At 64.5% G+C, this 16306-nt stretch overlaps 2 protein-coding genes across 3 annotated transcripts; both read left to right on the top strand.

Annotated features, from left to right (window-relative positions):
• Nucleotides 1-3450: 3450 nt before the first annotated feature.
• TEKT4 (tektin 4) lies at nt 3451-10731 on the top strand. Of its 2 annotated transcripts, none has more exons than XM_082358725.1 (6): nt 3451-5285; nt 7319-7389; nt 7714-7857; nt 8482-8704; nt 9464-9618; nt 10447-10731. In XM_082358725.1, exons 1-6 carry the CDS (start codon nt 4752-4754, stop codon nt 10661-10663), a joined length of 1344 nt encoding a protein of 447 aa, XP_082214851.1. In that variant the 5' UTR covers nt 3451-4751; the 3' UTR covers nt 10664-10731. The 2 variants fall into 2 exon arrangements, with proteins under 2 accessions (XP_082214851.1, XP_082214850.1); XM_082358724.1 differs by having other exon boundaries at nt 7271-7389.
• Nucleotides 10732-13534: 2803 nt separating this feature from the next.
• C1QTNF8 (C1q and TNF related 8) lies at nt 13535-15798 on the top strand (the record flags this gene model as incomplete). The annotated part of the gene is given in 3 exon segments (XM_082359707.1): nt 13535-13612; nt 15170-15355; nt 15359-15798. Coding segments are annotated over 3 exon segments (651 nt in total). The 3' UTR covers nt 15746-15798.
• Nucleotides 15799-16306: the final 508 nt, after the last annotated feature.

Raw genomic sequence — 16306 nt, 5'->3', positions numbered from 1 at the left:
CCCAGAGCCACCTCTAGACACGCCCCTTGACCTGCCCTACCCACCAGCTCCTCCCACCAGTGGGCAGGCACTGGGCCCTCCCCCCAGGAGGCCGGCATAAGCCTTTAGACCAGCCTCACCCACCTGGGGGCAGAATGCAGAAGCAAGAAAGCTAAATCCACAAACACAGCCCAGGACCTACCCTGGGACCAGCTGGCCCCTGGCCCTTGGGTGATGAGAGGGGGCATGCAACTGCGGGGGCACACAGGATGTCCACTACGGAGGGCCAGTTCTCCAAGGTCGAGAGACATAACTAACCTTCCACATACATAAAAATAAAACTGTTTAGCTCAGACATGTGTGCAGTTAGTTCCGGAGAGCAGGGTTCCCGAGTGGCGGTGAAGGTTGAGAGCACGGTGTCCACCTCCCAGCCCCGTGCTGCTCGACAACCATCAGCTCCTTGCCGGCCCCCCCTGGGTGGGTACCCAGGACCACCTCTGTTTCTGGGCCCTCCCAGCCTTCTCTTCCACCTGTGGCCACCTCTCCACACAGACGGCCACAGACCTCACCCAGGAAGGACCTGAGGGTGGGAACAAGGCCAGGGGGTGAGGCCACCCAAACGAGGGGACAGCCGTGCCAGGAGCTGCACACACGCCTCCCTCCATCCTCACATACCACAAGGGAGAGACTGCCCGAATCCCCATTTCACAGATGGGGAAACAGAGGCATGATCCCATGATGGCTCCCAGCCACGCAGCCTCTGGGTGACCAGGCCCCGGCCACCTGCAGCTGCCACATGCAGCGCCCACCTCTGGGCGGATGAACTGCGTCCCGCGTGTGATGTCCTCCCTGGTGAGGCGTGGGCAGGACAGCGCTTGTGGCCCTCAGCCCCCCATCCCCCCACCACCCAGGGCCAGGCCGGGGAGCCGAGCCAAGCGAGTCCTCAGCTTGTCAGACTCCCTCTCGTCCGCCCGGCTGCCTGGTTGAGGGATGTGGCACGGAGCCCACCTCGGCCGGAGGCCAGGCCTCTGGCTGCAGCCTCGCTCCCGCCTGCCTGCCTGCCCACACTCAAGTCCTGCTTGTCCGATCCTGCAGCACCAGTGTCTCTGCCGGACCTCACACCCCCCAGGGAAGGGGCTCCACAGCCGCCTTGGGGGTCAGACCACCCTCATGCCCCCCCACAGCCTTGGGGGTGCCTGCCCCCATCTGGACTGTGTGCCCTTCAAGCCTCAGCCAAGGGGACTCTTCCTCCAGGAAGCCCTCCTGAGCCCCCTCCCCCTCCCCCTCGGCCTCCTGTCCGCACTCTGGGCTGCTGCACCTGGAGGAGTGGGCCTGCTCATCCTCCCCTCCTGCATGTGGGGCCCCTCCCTGCTCCATGGCTTCCCCAGCATCCACTGTGACCGTGGCCAAGGCCGGGCTCAGGGCTGTCTGAACCGCTCCAAATCCTCCCGTTATTAAAATGTTCCGCTGGTCCCAGGAGAGACAGGTGAGGAGGCACCTCTCGCCTGTGCCTGGCAGGTGGTCTGCTGGTGGCCAGAGGCTCCTTGAGCTGTCATTCCAGGTGGGAGAGTGGGGAGGGCGTGGTGGGGGGTGTGATCTGAGGAGGTCAGATGGCTGAGTCTCTGCCCCTGGTATCTGAGTGACCTTGGGCCCATCACGGCTACCTGGGCCTGTCAGGGTGAGCTGCAGGCTGTGAAGCTGAGCAGAAGTGACAGGCTCCTGTCTCCCCATCTGGCAACTTCCAGGATGGACCGCGAGTGAGCAGGGGCCTTGGGCCAGAGGCAAGCTGGGCTGGACCCAGCAGGAGGAGCCCTTCTCACCGGGTTCATCCACTACTGGTGCCCACAGGGGTCCCCAGGGACGGTGACATGGAATGGGTCAGCGCCGTTCCAGAGTGACCCTGCTGTAGGCCCTGTGTGGGGACGCGACCCCAGGCCTGGGGCAGGAGTGTGTGTCTCCTGGGCTGCCCTGCGTCCTGGTCATCCTTCTGCACAGCTGGGGTCAGTGCTCTGCAGCCACCTCCGGGCTGTGCTGCAGGATGCCTGTTGGGAGCTCGGGGTGCGGGCCAGGGCAGCCTCTGGACCGTCCTCTAGGTGGGCCCTCTCCCTCCTAATCATCCTTGTCACAGGGAAGCCCGTGATGGAGCTGTAGCTCTGCCCCCCATCCCCTGCCGGAAGGCCCATCTGTGGCCCAGGTGAACTTGGCCCTGCCCTCCCCATGTTCGGGTCCCGACCCGGGGGTTCAGTTGAGGCAGAGCGCCCTCCATGGCCCCCAGCTGACTGAAAACCCACCCCCAGCTGCTAGGGCCTCAGTTGACCCATCCAACTCTGAGTCCATAAAAGAGGACACTGGGGTCAGAAGGTCCAGCCACGGGGCGCAGAGGGCCCAAATCGGGGACCCTGGGCATGCCCCCTCCCTGCGAGGGGCTTCCCCCAAGATGCTGAGCCGCATCCTCTCTGAGCTGCTCCCCCTGCTGGGTCCTGGGGCAAATGCCGGCAGCCTGTGTGCCAAGTCTGCCTGCTGCCTCCCAGCTGTGCCGCTGGGGCTGTGGCTCAGTGTCCCCTCTGCACAGAAGGGGAGTAGCTGCCGGGCCCCCGAGGATGCTGGTGCAGGCCTGCCGGCGAGCGCTCAGGAAGGGGTGTCATTACCCCGCCATCCTCTCCCTCCTCATCTGCCTCCTCCTGTCTCAGTTTATCCAGAAGGATCAGGCCTAGGCCTGGGAAGGGTTTGTTAAAGGGGCCGACTCCAAGGGAGGAGCACGCTGGGGGGCGCCCTCCAGAGCTGCCCTGGGAGGAGGGGAGTGTCCCATCCCTGGGGGCGTGCAAGCAGTCTGGAGGGGAGCGTTGGGGCCTCAGGGCTTTGTTGACCCCACCACAGCCTCTGAACCACTGCCTGAAAGCTGCTGGGGAGAAGCGTGCTGGGCAGCCCCGGCACGTCCCGAGACTCAATTTTCCCGACGCTAATGCAATTTGAAAACAAATAAATTTAATAAATCAATGCACCCGCCTCTGCATCCTGACACGTGGCTGTACCCACCTGCCTACACAGACCTTGCTCACCTCAGCCCCTGCAATGGGGGATTCACCCCCAGAGACCCTGCAAGGCTGGGTCGGGGGGTGGTGCTGTGTGGGGGTGGGAAGGGGCCAAGGGGGGCGCTTGTCACTCCCAGCACCGGGCACCGGGGCAGCCATTTCCTGGCCTCCACTCAGGCCATGCCCACAGCAGCTCCATGCAGAGGCTGGTGTAACTTCACTCCCCGAATGGGGAAACTGAGGCTCGGGGTGCGGGGGCGGGCCTCCTGTCCAGCCACGTGGTAAAGCGCAGGGCCTGAGTTGTCCCAGAAGTCTTCATCCCATGAGCGCCACTCGTCTCTGGACTAAAGGCCGGAGGCTGTGGGATCTACTGCTGTCCAAGGTCAGGGCCAGTTTGGCCCAGAGCCCCACCTTGGGGACCATGTCCTGTCACAGGGAGAGTTAGACTGGGACCCCCACATGCGAAGAGGGCCCCCTGCCGGCCCACCCGCCACACCCCAGGGTCGTGCAATGTCAGGGAGCTCGGTTCCAGTCCCACGTGTTCTGGCCGGTTCCCTGGGTTGGACCCCGGGCAGGTCCATCCTGTTCTGACCACAGATGGTGTGTGAAGAGCAGGTTCTAAGTCAAAGGTGGACAGTGGTCCCTCCCGTGGTCCCCCCCAACCAGCAGGCCCTGTGTATCCACTGCCACCTGGGAAACTAAGCACAGAGAGGCTCAAGGTGGTTCCTCAGGCCATCAGCCCCGATGATGGGCTCTGGGTTGGGGGAGGTCTTGGGCTGCTGTCTCCAAAGCCTCCATTTTTGAAACACCTACTGTGTGCCAGGTGGTGCAAATGTCATCCGTCAAGTGAGGGGTGCCAGTGCCAAGGGTCAGGGCCCTGGGAGGAGGGCATGGGGGCCCAGGCCAAGGGCAAGCCCAGGCTGGTGCATCTGAGGTGCTCCGGGGGCTTGTGTGGCCCAAGTGGGGGATGGGGCAGCAGTGGGAGAGGTGGAGTGGCAGGGACCACGGGACTGTGCTGGGGGTGGGGTGTGGATGTCCTGTTAGAGCACTGGTGGGTCCATGGGATGGGTCAGAGTGCGAGGTGCCAGAAGTCATCCAGGCCACAGCGTTGCCGGCTGGGTTGACTCAGGAGAACCCCAGGAGCCGCTGCCCTGCCAGCTGCACAGTATTTCACGGCCAATGGCGCCCTCTGCTGGCAATGTTGGGTATCGCCCTGACACCTAGGCTCCCAGCCCAGGATGGGGAACTTAGAGATGTTCACCCTTCCCCGCGGACCAGGAGACACACACCAGGCTCTGGGTGGCCTTGGGGACACTGTTCCCAGGACAGGACCTACCTACAGTGTGGGGAAGATTTGGGCATCTGACTCAAGGTACCCACTGGAGGCTCAATTCAACTCCCCATCAGAGACACCTGCGTGCCCAGGGGGACAGCCCCACTGGAACCAGTAAGACACAGGAGACAAGAGCCTGGCCTTGGGTGTGGTCCAGGTGCAGTTCCTCCAGGCAGGTGCCAGATGTGGCCAGGACAGGTGGGGCTGGGGCCTGCCTGGCCCTTTAAGAGGGCCGCGGTGGGGGGGGGGGAAATCCCTGTTGCCTAGCAACAGGAGGGCTTGGTGTGTACCTGTCTAGGAGACCTGAAGCCATGTCTTGCTTGGGGACAGAGTGGCCGGAGCTGCCCTGCTGACCGTACTGAGAGGCCCTCCTCCCTCTCCCCCGCCACCCCGTGCCCGGGCGCACCATGGCGCAGACAGATATACTTCTGACCAAGGAGCCCGCCCCGCAAACGGTGCCAGCATGCCAGCTGCCCCGCAAGCTGTACGATGTGGCCCGAAACACGGGCGCCCACACGTCCTCGGGCCTGGCCACCGCTGGCTTCCGCACGGCCAAGTACCTGGTGGATGAGTGGTTCCAGAACTGCTATGCCCGCTACCACCAGGCCTTCGCCGACCTTGACCAGTCGGAGCAGCAGCACCACGAGAGCCAGCAGCTGGCGGCCGAGACTGAGGCGCTGGCGCAGCGCACGCAGCAGGACTCCACGAAGAAGGTGGGCGAGCGCCTGCAGGACATGCACTGCTGGAAGTCGGAGCTGCAGCGCCAGGTGGAAGAGCTGGTCGCAGAGACTGACCTGCTGCTGGCCCAGAAGCAGAGGCTGGAGCGCACCCTGGATGCCACGGCCGTGCCCTTCTCCATAGCCACCGACAACCTGCAGTGCCGGGAGCGCCGCCAGCACCCCGACCTTGTGCGTGACTGCGTGGAGATGGAGCTGCTGAAGGTTCGGCCCCTCCCAGCCCCCAGAACTGCAGACCGGGCCGCCCCACCTCTCCCCAGGGAGCATGACCTTCCCTGGGCTGACAGTGGGCACCCGTGTGCCCTCACGACACGGCTGGCAGAGGCCTTGGTGCCCATGTACCACGTGGCTGCACACAGGCACAGGGAGCCTTCTCCCCTCAGCACAGGCAGGGACACACAAGCACATGCCCAGGCGCAGAGAAGGTGGCTCTGCTTGTAGGTGGGGGACCAGAACCAACTGGGGCCGCCCCGGCTGGGGGCAGGGGCAGGGCTCAGACTGCCCAGGGGGGAGGTGCCGCCCCTGGCCCCAGGAGGGTGCCGGGTCTGGCCTTCCCACAGTCTGGTCCTTATAGTGGGTGCTGGGCAAGGCCTTGCTCCCTGCAAGGTGGGCCCAGACAGGACATGCTGGGTTGGGGGCACTGTGGCCTGGGGGCAGGTCCCAGCATGGGGGTTGAGCATGGTTGGGGGCAGGGGCTGGCCTTTGGTGCTTATCCACTCACCCTAGCCCCGGGTCCAGGGTTCCTGCTCTGCCCCCTGCCCCATTATGGCTCCCACGTGGGGGTGAGGCAGGGCCCTGGCCGTGGCAGCATTCATACCTGGAACGTGTATTGGGACGTTTGCCTGAGGCTGAGACAGTCAGAGGCCACTGAGGCAGGGCGGGGCCTGGCCAGTTCCCCATAAGCCCTGATGCCCCTCCACACACCCCCGAAAACCAGGAAGGGCCTGAGCTGAACCGCAGGAGCGGCTAACTGAGGTTGGGATGTGGTTGGGGCATGGTGGTGCCTGCATCCACTCTGCGGTCCCTCAGTCACCCCTGGGTCCTGGCACCTGCTGAACAGCCCCTTTGGTCACCCTGGGTCATGCAAATTAAGCCTGATCCTGAGTTCCCAGAGGCAGAGACCCCATGCCCCGCCCCCCATGCCCGTGTTGGAAATCCAGCCTCAGACCAGTGTGCAGGCGTGGACGGGATAAAGGTGGGGTGGGGGCCACATGCATCCCACAAAGAGCCCTTTCCCCTCCGAACCTGGCAGGACCTGTCCTTGGGGAAGTCCCCAAAGGATCAGGGAGTCACCCAGGCCAGGCCCCTGATGCTGTCAGGGAAGAGCCTCACCTGCGAACAGGCTGCAGGCCACAGGCACTCATGAGATATGGGGGAGACAGCCAGCCAGCCCAGGTGCCTGGTGACCCCCTGCAAACCCCAAGCTCAGGCCAGAACCTCCTCCTGGCCCCAGGCCCTTCCTCTGTCCCCCCAACACCCCACCCTCACACCCATTCACTCAAGAACCTCCCAAGGCTCTGGGGGTGAACCCTCTGCCCTGAACCAGGTCCCCCGCCCAGTAGTACATGGACAACAAAGGGGCCAGGACAGGGAGATGGACCCATGGGTCAGAACTGGGCACACAAGGGTTTAGAGCCCAACGGAGGAGAATATTCAAATCAGGGGGAAAGAGTTTTTCCTGCCCGGAAAATGAAACTGTCAGGGTAGCAGGAGGAAACACAAGGTTTCCCCTTGTGTCCTTTGTCTGGGTAAGGCCTCTCTGAGCCCAAGGCCCCAAGGGGCAGCCCCAGGGGGGCTCCTGGTCCCCAGTGGCCGGGGTCCTCAAAGGCTGTCGCCAGGCTGTCCAGGGGCCAGTGGGTAGGCTGGTGCCCTCAGTGTCTTGGGCAGGCTGCAGGGGTGGCCCCAGAGCCCAGGGGGTGCTAAGTGCCCAGCAAGTGGGAACCACTTCTGGGTGATCCTCCCCACAGCCCATAGAAGCCCCCAGAAGAAAAGACCCACTGCACCGCCCCAAACAGCCCAGAATAAATCCGGCGAGAAAGCCGGGCTCATCTCCCATTTCCAGGAAAGAAGCTGGGGCCCAAGGCCACCAGCAGAGGTCAGGTGCTGGCAGCGCCCCCAGTTCCACTGGGGGTCACCCCAAATCTCAGCTCCTCCTAGAGGTTTGAGAGGCTGCCTGTGGGCCCCACCAGCCTGGCTGTCCTCAGACTCTCACCAGGGACGGGGGTCTTCTTCCCCAGGAGGCAGACCTCATCCGGAACATTCAAGAGCTCCTGAAAAGGACCATGATGCAGGCTGTGAACCAGATTCGGTAGGTCTGGGTGGCCTCTAGGGCTTCCCTTGGGATGTCCCTCTACCCCTCAGGCTAGCTATGGGCAGGAAGTTGGGGTGACCCAGCCCTGAGGCTCAGAGAAGTGAAGGATTGTCCCCAGTCGTAGCCAGGAGCAAGGGGCTGGGTGGAGGCACTGGGCAGGTGGGGGTGGCAGATTCCTGCATGGCCGAGGGGCCTGGGCATCCAGAACCCAGGCCAGCATTACAGGGCCCACCCTGCCACTTGGGGGGCTTACCCTGTCCTGTGCCCAGGTGGGCCCAGCTCCCCACCCGCAGAGACGCAGGCCCTGCCCGCTCTCCCCAGGATGAATCACGAGCACAAGGAAACGTGCGAGATGGACTGGTCCGACAAAGTGGAGGCCTGCAACATAGACGAGGCCTGCTGCCGCTACCACAACCAGAGCACCGACTTGCAGTTCTACCCTCACTCCGCCAAGTTCGAGGAGAGGTGGGGTCTTCCGCGGGGGCTGTGCACAAACACCCCGCCCCCATCTGAGAGATCCCGCCTGGGCTCCCAGTCCCTCCGCTGGGGGTCCTTTGTGCAGCTCTTCTGCTCCTGGGGATGGGCAGGCGAGCGGGACCTCCGCCCAAGTGCCCGGCACACACGGTTCACCACAGGGGCTGGGGTTTGCGAGGGAGGCAGGACCCAGGGTGGGGGGCCGCCTGAGGCAGGGCGGCTGACTGCAGATCCGCATAAGGCCGGCAGGGGGCGCTCGGCCACCACCCATTGCAACACAGCCCCGGGGTGGCGCAGGGCCCAGGGACGTAGGAGGCACTGGGGCGCGGGAACCACCGGGGGGCGCAGGAGGCACGGAAGACACGGAGTGGGGAGCTGGGGGCGCGGGGCTAGCAGGGCGGAGCTGGGGGAGCAGGAGGCCCGGGGAGCGCGCGGGGAGGCGCTCCGGGTGGCGCGGGGGGCGGGGCGAGGAGTGGCGCTAGGACTGGGGGTGGTCGTTTATGCTGGGGCGCAGGGGACACCGGGCGCAGCGAGCGCGGGGAGGCCCTGGTGCAAACCGGAGCCATTGGCAGGTGCCCTCACCGACCGCGGTGCCCGCCCACTCCCTGCCCGCAGTGCCTCCACGCCAGAGACCTGGGCCAAGTTCACCCAGGAAAACCTGTACCGCGCCGAGCGCGAACGCCTGGCCTCAGTCAACCTGCGGAAGCTCATCGACTGCATCCTGCAGGACACATCCGAGGACCTGCGGCTGCAGTGCGACGCCGTGAACCTGGCCTTCGGGCGACGCTGTGAGGAGCTGGAGGACGCGCGCCACAAGCTGGAGCACCACCTGCGCAAGGTGGGGCCGCCCCGGCCACGCCCATCCCACGTCAGACCACGCCCACCCCACCGCTAGACCACGCCCACTCCGCAGCCAGGCCACGCCCAGCCCACGACCTGGCCTCGCCCAGGGCAGCCTCTAGGGCTGGACATCCCCTGGTAACCACAGAGAAAGACCAGGCCCAGACCGGGTAACCCAGACCACCCCTCCCCCACTGGCCACTATGCCTTTGTCACGACCTGGCCTGGCTCCTGCCCCTCCTTAGCCCTGCCCATCCTGAGGGACCCCTGAGGCAGGGCCCCCACTCCTCCCTGGGCCCTCATTAAGCTGATGAGAAACCAAGTGACATTTGGGGGTGGTGGCATTGTCACTGGAGTGACTGACCAGGGGGTGCTGCAAGCAGGAGCAAGGAGGGTGGAAGGAGGTGGGGCCTGGCTGCCTAGTGGGGTGTCCCCGGTGCTGGCCCCTGGCCTGGCAGGGCTCTGACCCTAAGCTCTCAGGGTGACCTTTGTTGCCTTTGTCTCTCCAGCTCCTGACCAGGGTTGGGGGCTGGTGACCACAGGACTGGGGACTCTCAGGCCAGAGCTGCTGTGCCTCAAGCTTTGCTGTCTGCACCGCCCCCAGGCCTCTGGGTGCCTATGGGAGGGCGGAGGTGGCCGTGCACATCCTCCCTGCCTCCACTCCTCCCCCAGAGCCAGCGAACAGGGCCGCCTGCTCGACGTGGCACAGGGCTTGGGGTGCGGTGGGGGAGACCCACAGGGACTGTCCTGTGTGCAGACACTGCGGGAGATCATGGACCAGGAGCACAATGTCGCAGCGCTGAAGCAGGCCATCAGGGACAAGGAGGCGCCTCTGAAAGTGGCCCAGACCCGCCTGTACCAGCGTTCCCACCGGCCCAACGTGGAGCTGTGCCGAGACGCTGTCCAGTTCAGGTGCCTGTCGCTGCTGGGGCCGTCCTGGGCTGGGCCTGGTCACCAACCACCATAGGGCGCTGTCCACCCGCCTCCGGGCTTTCCTCAGCCTCTGGGGCCCCCTTGAACCCCTCCCCCCACCCCCGCACACAGCCCTGCAGATGTGAAGAGGAAAGACATTGGGCCCCACACAAGCACAACACACACACACACACACACACACACATACACGGTTCCCACGTCCCCAATCCTGCCCCAGCATGACTGGATGCTATGCGTCCCTTGGGGGACACTGTGCCAGGCTCCGAGTGCCAGGGGCGGCCACACTCCCCGCTTCACCCTGGTGAGGAATCTCAGGGTCTGGGAGGCAAAGCTCCCCAGGCCACACGGCCGCCCCGACCATCCTGCTCGTGGCCGTCCACACCTCCAATGTCATGGTAGACACACATCCCCAGCTTGAGGTGGAGGTGGGGTCACATCTTCTGTTTTCTAACTTATCGAGCTTCCAGTTGCCTTGTAAGCAGAAGTGCCCCTGCCTTGGGCATCCCTCTTTCCCTGTCCCTCAACTCCTTCAGAAAACTGGGGCCTCACTCAGCTCCAGGGGCGCCCATCTCACTTCCAGATGCCAGGAATAGAGGAATAGAAGTTCATGTGGTGTCCTGGCTCGGCCCTCTCCCAGCGCGGCTGCTGGGTTTCCCTCTGGGCATTTTGGGAGCCCTTCTGTGGCCAAATGTCTTGACCAGGACCCCCAACAAGGGCCCCCAGCCTTTGACCTTGGGCCTCACTCTCATCCAGAAGGCCAGGCGTCCCAGGGCAGCCCCAGCTCACCCCTCCCTCCCACCCCCCCAGGCTGGTGAGTGAGGTAGAGGAGCTGAACCTGTCCCTGGCGGCTCTGAGGGAGAAGCTTCTGGAAGCAGAGCAGTCCCTGCGCAACCTGGAGGACACACGCATGAGCCTGGAGAAGGACATCGCTGTCAAGACGAACAGCCTCTTCATCGACCGCCAGAAGTGCATGGCCCACCGCACCCGCTACCCCACTGTCCTCCAGCTGGCCGGTTACCAGTGACCGGGCAGGCACCCCGGCGGGCGCAGGGACCTCTCTCCCCCTCAAATAAAGAGCATGTTAGCTTTCTACTCAGAGAGTGTACCCGGACAGGTGGGCTTTGCCTGTGGACCCCATGTTCCAGCCATGGGGGGCCAGGGGTCTCCTGCCTGGGGCGCCCCCAGTCACCACCTGGGGAGAGGGGTCAGCCAAGAACCGTCGAGGCCCCCCCCCGTTGCTCACTGCTGACCACACGGGGCACAGCCAAGGCATCGACAGTTTCTCTATCCACCTGGACCACCTGCTGGATGCTTCAGAGGGAGCGTCACCTCCTGTCACCACTTGTCACAGGCTCTGGTGGCTGCAGTGATAACTGAAGCCCCGCTCCTTTTCTTCCATGTGCCCTGGATGCTGTCACCCGAGGCCAGCCGGCACTCCCCTCGTTAGTGGGGGGTGAGCCTGGAGCAGCGCTGTCAGAACACGCTGCTGGCCCAGCTCTCCCCTAAGGGACTTGGCCCCCGGGCTGTGAGGGGCCACGCAGGGCGGGGCCTGGGGCAGTGACCGCCGGGGGAACTGTGGGACCTCTCCCTGCCACCCCCACCCGGCACAGGGTGGGCACCAGACCCTGAGCTGGGGGGGGAGTGTCAGTGCTGCTGGTCACCTCTGTGGCCAGGCTCCTCGTCCAGCCCCCTCCTTAGCCAGCAAGTGAGTCAGGCCGGGCTGTGGGTGGATGGGTGAGGGCCACAGAGCCCTGCTGCCCACCTGGCCCCACACCCTGTGTCCATGGCTCTGGGCAGAACTGGGCGCAGCATCAGGGGCTCCCCCCAAGCAGGGCCAGGTGGCCGTGAGGCCCTCTCACTGTGCCCCCTGGGGACGAGCTCCAGGCCACTGGCCCTGCGCCTGTGGCAGCTCATCAACAGGACTCGGGAAGTGTCCATTAAGAGGCTGGGAGATAATAACTCGGCCGCATGCACGCCAGCCACTCAGACCCCCATTACCGCCTGAGACCGAGGCGGGCTGGCTGTGAAGCGCAGCGTCCCCATCAGTGGCTATGAGGGCCTCCTTGTCCCTGCGCCCCACCCCTGCTGGGTGGCTGCTGATGGGGAGCTAAGTGGAGGTGCTGTGCGAAGGTCATTATCTCCAAAGCTGGGAGGGCGCGGGCACAGCCCCGGGGGGCCGGGCACTCATTGCCTGCAATTGTCTCATGACCACCTGTGAGGCTGGAAATTTTGTCCCCTTGTAGAGACAAATGATCAGGCCCTGGAGCTGATGGGTGGCTCTGGGCCACACAGCAAATTCCAGAGGCTGTGGCTGTGTCTCACTGGAGAATTAGCCTCCCTGGGGAGTCTGGAGGGTGGCCCCCTGCAGGAGTGGGGAGTGGGGAGTCACAGGGGGGGACATCAGGGCCCTGAGGGTGGCCGAAGCCTGCGGCGTTTCCATCCACCACAGAGGACACTCTGGCCACTCTGAGTCCACTGGTGCCCATTTAACAGGTTGGGAAACTGAGGTCAGACGCAGGGAGCAGCAGAGCTCGGGCGTCTGCCCTTCTCTGGGAGCCCCAGGAGCCCCAGAGACAAAAGTGAGGCGGGCAGAGAGGAGCTTCTGCAGGTTGACTGAGGCCAGTCAGCAGCTCCCGTCGGAGCCTGGACTAACCCAGCCCTCGGTGACGCCTACAGAACGCCCTCCGTCCAGGCCACCCACATCCAGATTCCAGCAGTGGTTGCTGACAAGGCGTGGGAGGCCGCCGAGCCCCACTGGAGTGTGAACTGGCATCTCAGGGAGGCCGGGGAATATCTGGGAACTGGCTCCAGCTGGTGTGATCTCCCGACCACAGTCCTCACCAGCTCTGCTCCCCTTCAGCCTGGCACGAGAAGCCCCTCAGTCTTGCCCTCTACCCTCATCCTTGCCCCCTCCCTGGTCATCAATGAGGAGTGCCAACGTGGGGAGCGCCAACGTGGGGAGCCTGAGGGGAGAGCCGGACCCTGGGCTGTGCCTGCATCTGCAGAGGCGAGAGAGCGAGCCCCAGCTGCCCACGGCCTGTCTTCTGGCACAGCGGCCACAGCTCCCCAGGCCACATCTGTGCCTCCCTCTGCCAGGCAGCCTGGCTTGGTGGTGGTGGTGGGGCGCTTCCCAGGGAGTCACATGTCCCCGTGCTCAGAGGCTGAGGCACCAGGCCCTGCCCCTGGACCTAGCATCCCGCTGCTCAGGCCCAGAGCAAGCACGAGGCCAGGCCCTGGTGTGGGCGTAGCCCACGCCTGCCACTGCCCGGGGGGCCCTGTGAGTCATTCCTGCCAGGGGGTTGGCATCACAGGGACACAACCCTTATCCACTGAAAGGCTGGGCTAATGCCGAGGGCCCCCAACATGGTGTCACGGCAGGCCTCTTGCCCCGCTGGGCACTGTGACCCTGGGAGGGTGCAGCGGGAGGTGGAGGCAGACACAACGGGCCTGGCCTGACGTTTCTCTCCCGAGCTTCACCCGAAAGGCTCAGCCCTCCTGTCCCAGCCAGAGACAGGAGGGCGTCACCATCACCAAGTGAGCTCAGCACAGGCATGGTGGTCTGTCTCCCCTGACTTTGGCCTCCAGCCTCCTCACCAACCTCCCTGACTCCCCTCTGTCACTGCATCCCAGACAGAGGATGGCTGCCAGCTCATGGTTTCACCCCCAACCCCCCAGTCCCAGACACCCCAGGCCCTCAGAGCCACGCTGTGGCCCATGGGGTGTCAGGAGGATACTGGAGCCCCCGTGGCAGGGCTGCACTGACGTTGCGGCAGGTGGCAGGCTGGGCGGTGGGTGGCAGGGCCCCGTGAGCCTCCTGCCCCGGAGCTCTGAAGCTGGCCTGAGGCCTGTTGGTCTTGGATGGCCCAGAGGGAAGCCACGGGCACCTGGGGCGGACATGAAAGAGCTCTTTCATGGGCCACTGGGCAGAGATGCCGGAGACGCCAGGCAGGCAGCAGCACCCGATCGTGAAATGGTAACAGGGAGGGTGGGGGCGGGTGGGGGTCTTCACAGCCATTCTGAGCAGGGCCAGGTGGCCAGGATGCCTGGGACCCCAGACCTCTGGGGGAACAAAGTAAGGGCCCCAGCAACACAGGCCTGTCTGTGGAGTGAGCTCCCCAGGAGGTACCCATTCCTGTAAGGTTCCTCCATGGGAGGAATTCAGGAGGGTCTTGCAGAGTCCAATGGGGCTAGGGGGGTGGGTGAGGGTCTGCTAGGCACTGAGGGGGAGAGGAGGGCTCCCACCTGCCAGGGAAGCTCAGCCTGGGAGTGGGTCTCAGACCTACCATGTAAGAAGAAGGACCTCACCCTGGGCTGCAGTCCCCGAGGGCTTCCTGGAAGAGGGAGCCTGAGTCTTTGCTCAGCATGGCCAGGGTACAGGGAAGAGTGAGGACCCCGACCTCACACGTCTGCCCTTGCAGGAGACCAACCCTGGCTGAGCCTCTCATACGTACATGGGGAAACCAGGGCAAGCAGGGCCCACTTGCCAGGGAAACTGAGATCCAAGTGATGTGGGGCTCACCCAGGGCCCCCAGCAGCTGTTGGTTGAGCCGGAAAGTGGCGCCTCCACCTGGCATGGATGAGCCAGGTGTCAGGCAGGGTCTCCCGAAGGAGAGGAGGTGGAGGCAAGAGGCCTAGGACTGGTAGGGCTTAAAGACCATCTTACCCACAGATAGGTGGGGGCCACATGGGGTAGCCTCCCAAGTTACCTGCAGGGGCCTGGCCTGGCCCACAGGAGGTCAGGATGAGGGTGCCGCCCTCTGCCAAGCGAGGCAGCCTGGCAGAAACTGCCTCATGTCTGACCCCAACCACCAGGGCCCCGGGCCCAGCCACCGGTGGGTGGGGTGCTGCCGTTCCCTGAAGCAGCCTAGCTGTCCCTCCCGGAGGGCTCTGGCCAGCCCACGTGGGTGGGGGACTTAGAGGGCTGATTCAGAGCCCCCACCTCCATACACCTCTCCCTGCATCTATCAGGTGCGGGGTCTCCAGCCATGGGGAGTTTGGGGACCGGGACTCCCCAGCTATAGGCAGTTAGGGTGCCTGCCACTGCCCAGAGCTAAGGCCCTAAGGCCCCAAGGAGGGAGGCAGCTATGGGGAGGAGGGAGCAGCCCCGGAGAAGGAATCTGGAAGCACCAGCTCCCATGGGGTGGGGCTGCCTTGGTCACTCACTGGGGCTCTGGAAGCGCAGGTGTGAATGGTCCCCTGTGCTGGCCCCTCCTATCGATGGTGGTCCCCAGGTGCTGTGTTAGGGAGGATGCTGAGGCCACATCCAGGTCCAGGGGAAAGTGTGTGGGGATCCATTAGTGATGTCTGTCAGGGCAGGGGTCTGAGTGTCCAGGAGGGCTCTGCCAGGTGCCCTGTCTGGTGCAGGATGAGGCTCCGGCCACGCCCACTGCAGCCCCTTCAGGGGTCGCCACTGTCCATCCTCACCCAGGCAGGTTAGCGCCCACCTGGCAGATGAGACTGAGGCTCACAGAGGTGAGGTCACTTGCAAGGCCGTGTGGCCAGAGAATCTGACTCTTGAAACCTTGACCAGGGGCTTCCCCTTACCACCCCCGCAGGTGAGAAGGGTAAAGCGGGGGTCAGAGGTCGCTCCAGCAGTAGCAGGAAGGAGGGCCTGCCCGGCTCCCGGGGCCTCCGTGGCCACAAGGGCCAGAAGGGGCAGGTGGGGCCGCCAGGCACCCTGTGCCAGGGTGCCTACGTGGCCTTCTCGGTGGGCCGGTGAGAGGGGCTGCACAGCACCGATGTCCTCCAGGCTCTGCCCTTCGACACGGAGCTGGTGAACCTGGATGGTGCCTTCAACCTGGCCTCCGGCCGCTTCCTCTGTGCCGTGCCCGGCGTCTACTTCCTGAACCTCAACGTGCACACCTGGAATTACAAGGAGACGTACCTGCACATCATGTGCAACCGGCGGGCTGCAGCCGTGCTGTATGCGCAGCCCAGCGAGCGCAGCATGATGCAGACACAGAGCCTGCTGCTGCAGCTGGCCGCGGGTGACGCTGTCTGGGTGCGCATGTTCCAGAGGGACGGCAACAACGCCATCTACAGTGAGCGTGGTGACCTCTACATCACCTTCAGCGGCCACCTGGTCAAGCCGGACGCTGAGCTCTAGCAGCCCCCACGCCACATCCAACCCTCAACGGCAGTCATTCCCGGAGCCCCGCAGCCCAGGACTGATGCCAGCTGAGATGGAGCACCAACTGCGTGCAGACGCTGAGTTGAGCACAGGGGTGTGGCAGCAGCAGAACAGACCGGGGCCTGCCCTGCTGGAGACGACACAGACCAAGGTTTCACACCAAGACATTCAGGAAGCACACCCTTGTTCTGGGCGCGTGGTGGGTGGGGGATAGGGGGTGGGCCGGAGCACCTCCACACACGATGGAGTTTGCTCCCCTGGTCGAGCTACCTATTCTGCATATAAAGGCTGTGCCAGGAACCACTGCCATGGAGAGCTTTACAAAGCATCTATTGGGTGCTGGGCTGGTTGCTAGGGAGGCTGCAGGGTAGAGGGGGAAGGGGGTCAAGTGCAGATGCCGGCCCTCCTGGAGCCAGCTCTAGCAGGAAGCATGATGGATTCCAGGGTGTTCGAGGGCAGCAGAGGCCACAAGACAGGCTGAAATGGAGCAGGTTAGGGTGCTGGCCCAGCAGGGACAGGTCTCGTCCTTGGTGAACA

This window comes from Balaenoptera borealis, assembly GCF_965194805.1.
Source record: "Balaenoptera borealis genome assembly, chromosome: 16".
Lineage (NCBI taxonomy): Eukaryota > Metazoa > Chordata > Mammalia > Artiodactyla > Balaenopteridae > Balaenoptera > Balaenoptera borealis.
The sequence above is the reverse complement of the archived record's forward strand: the minus strand, read 5'-3'. Positions and strand labels throughout refer to the sequence as shown.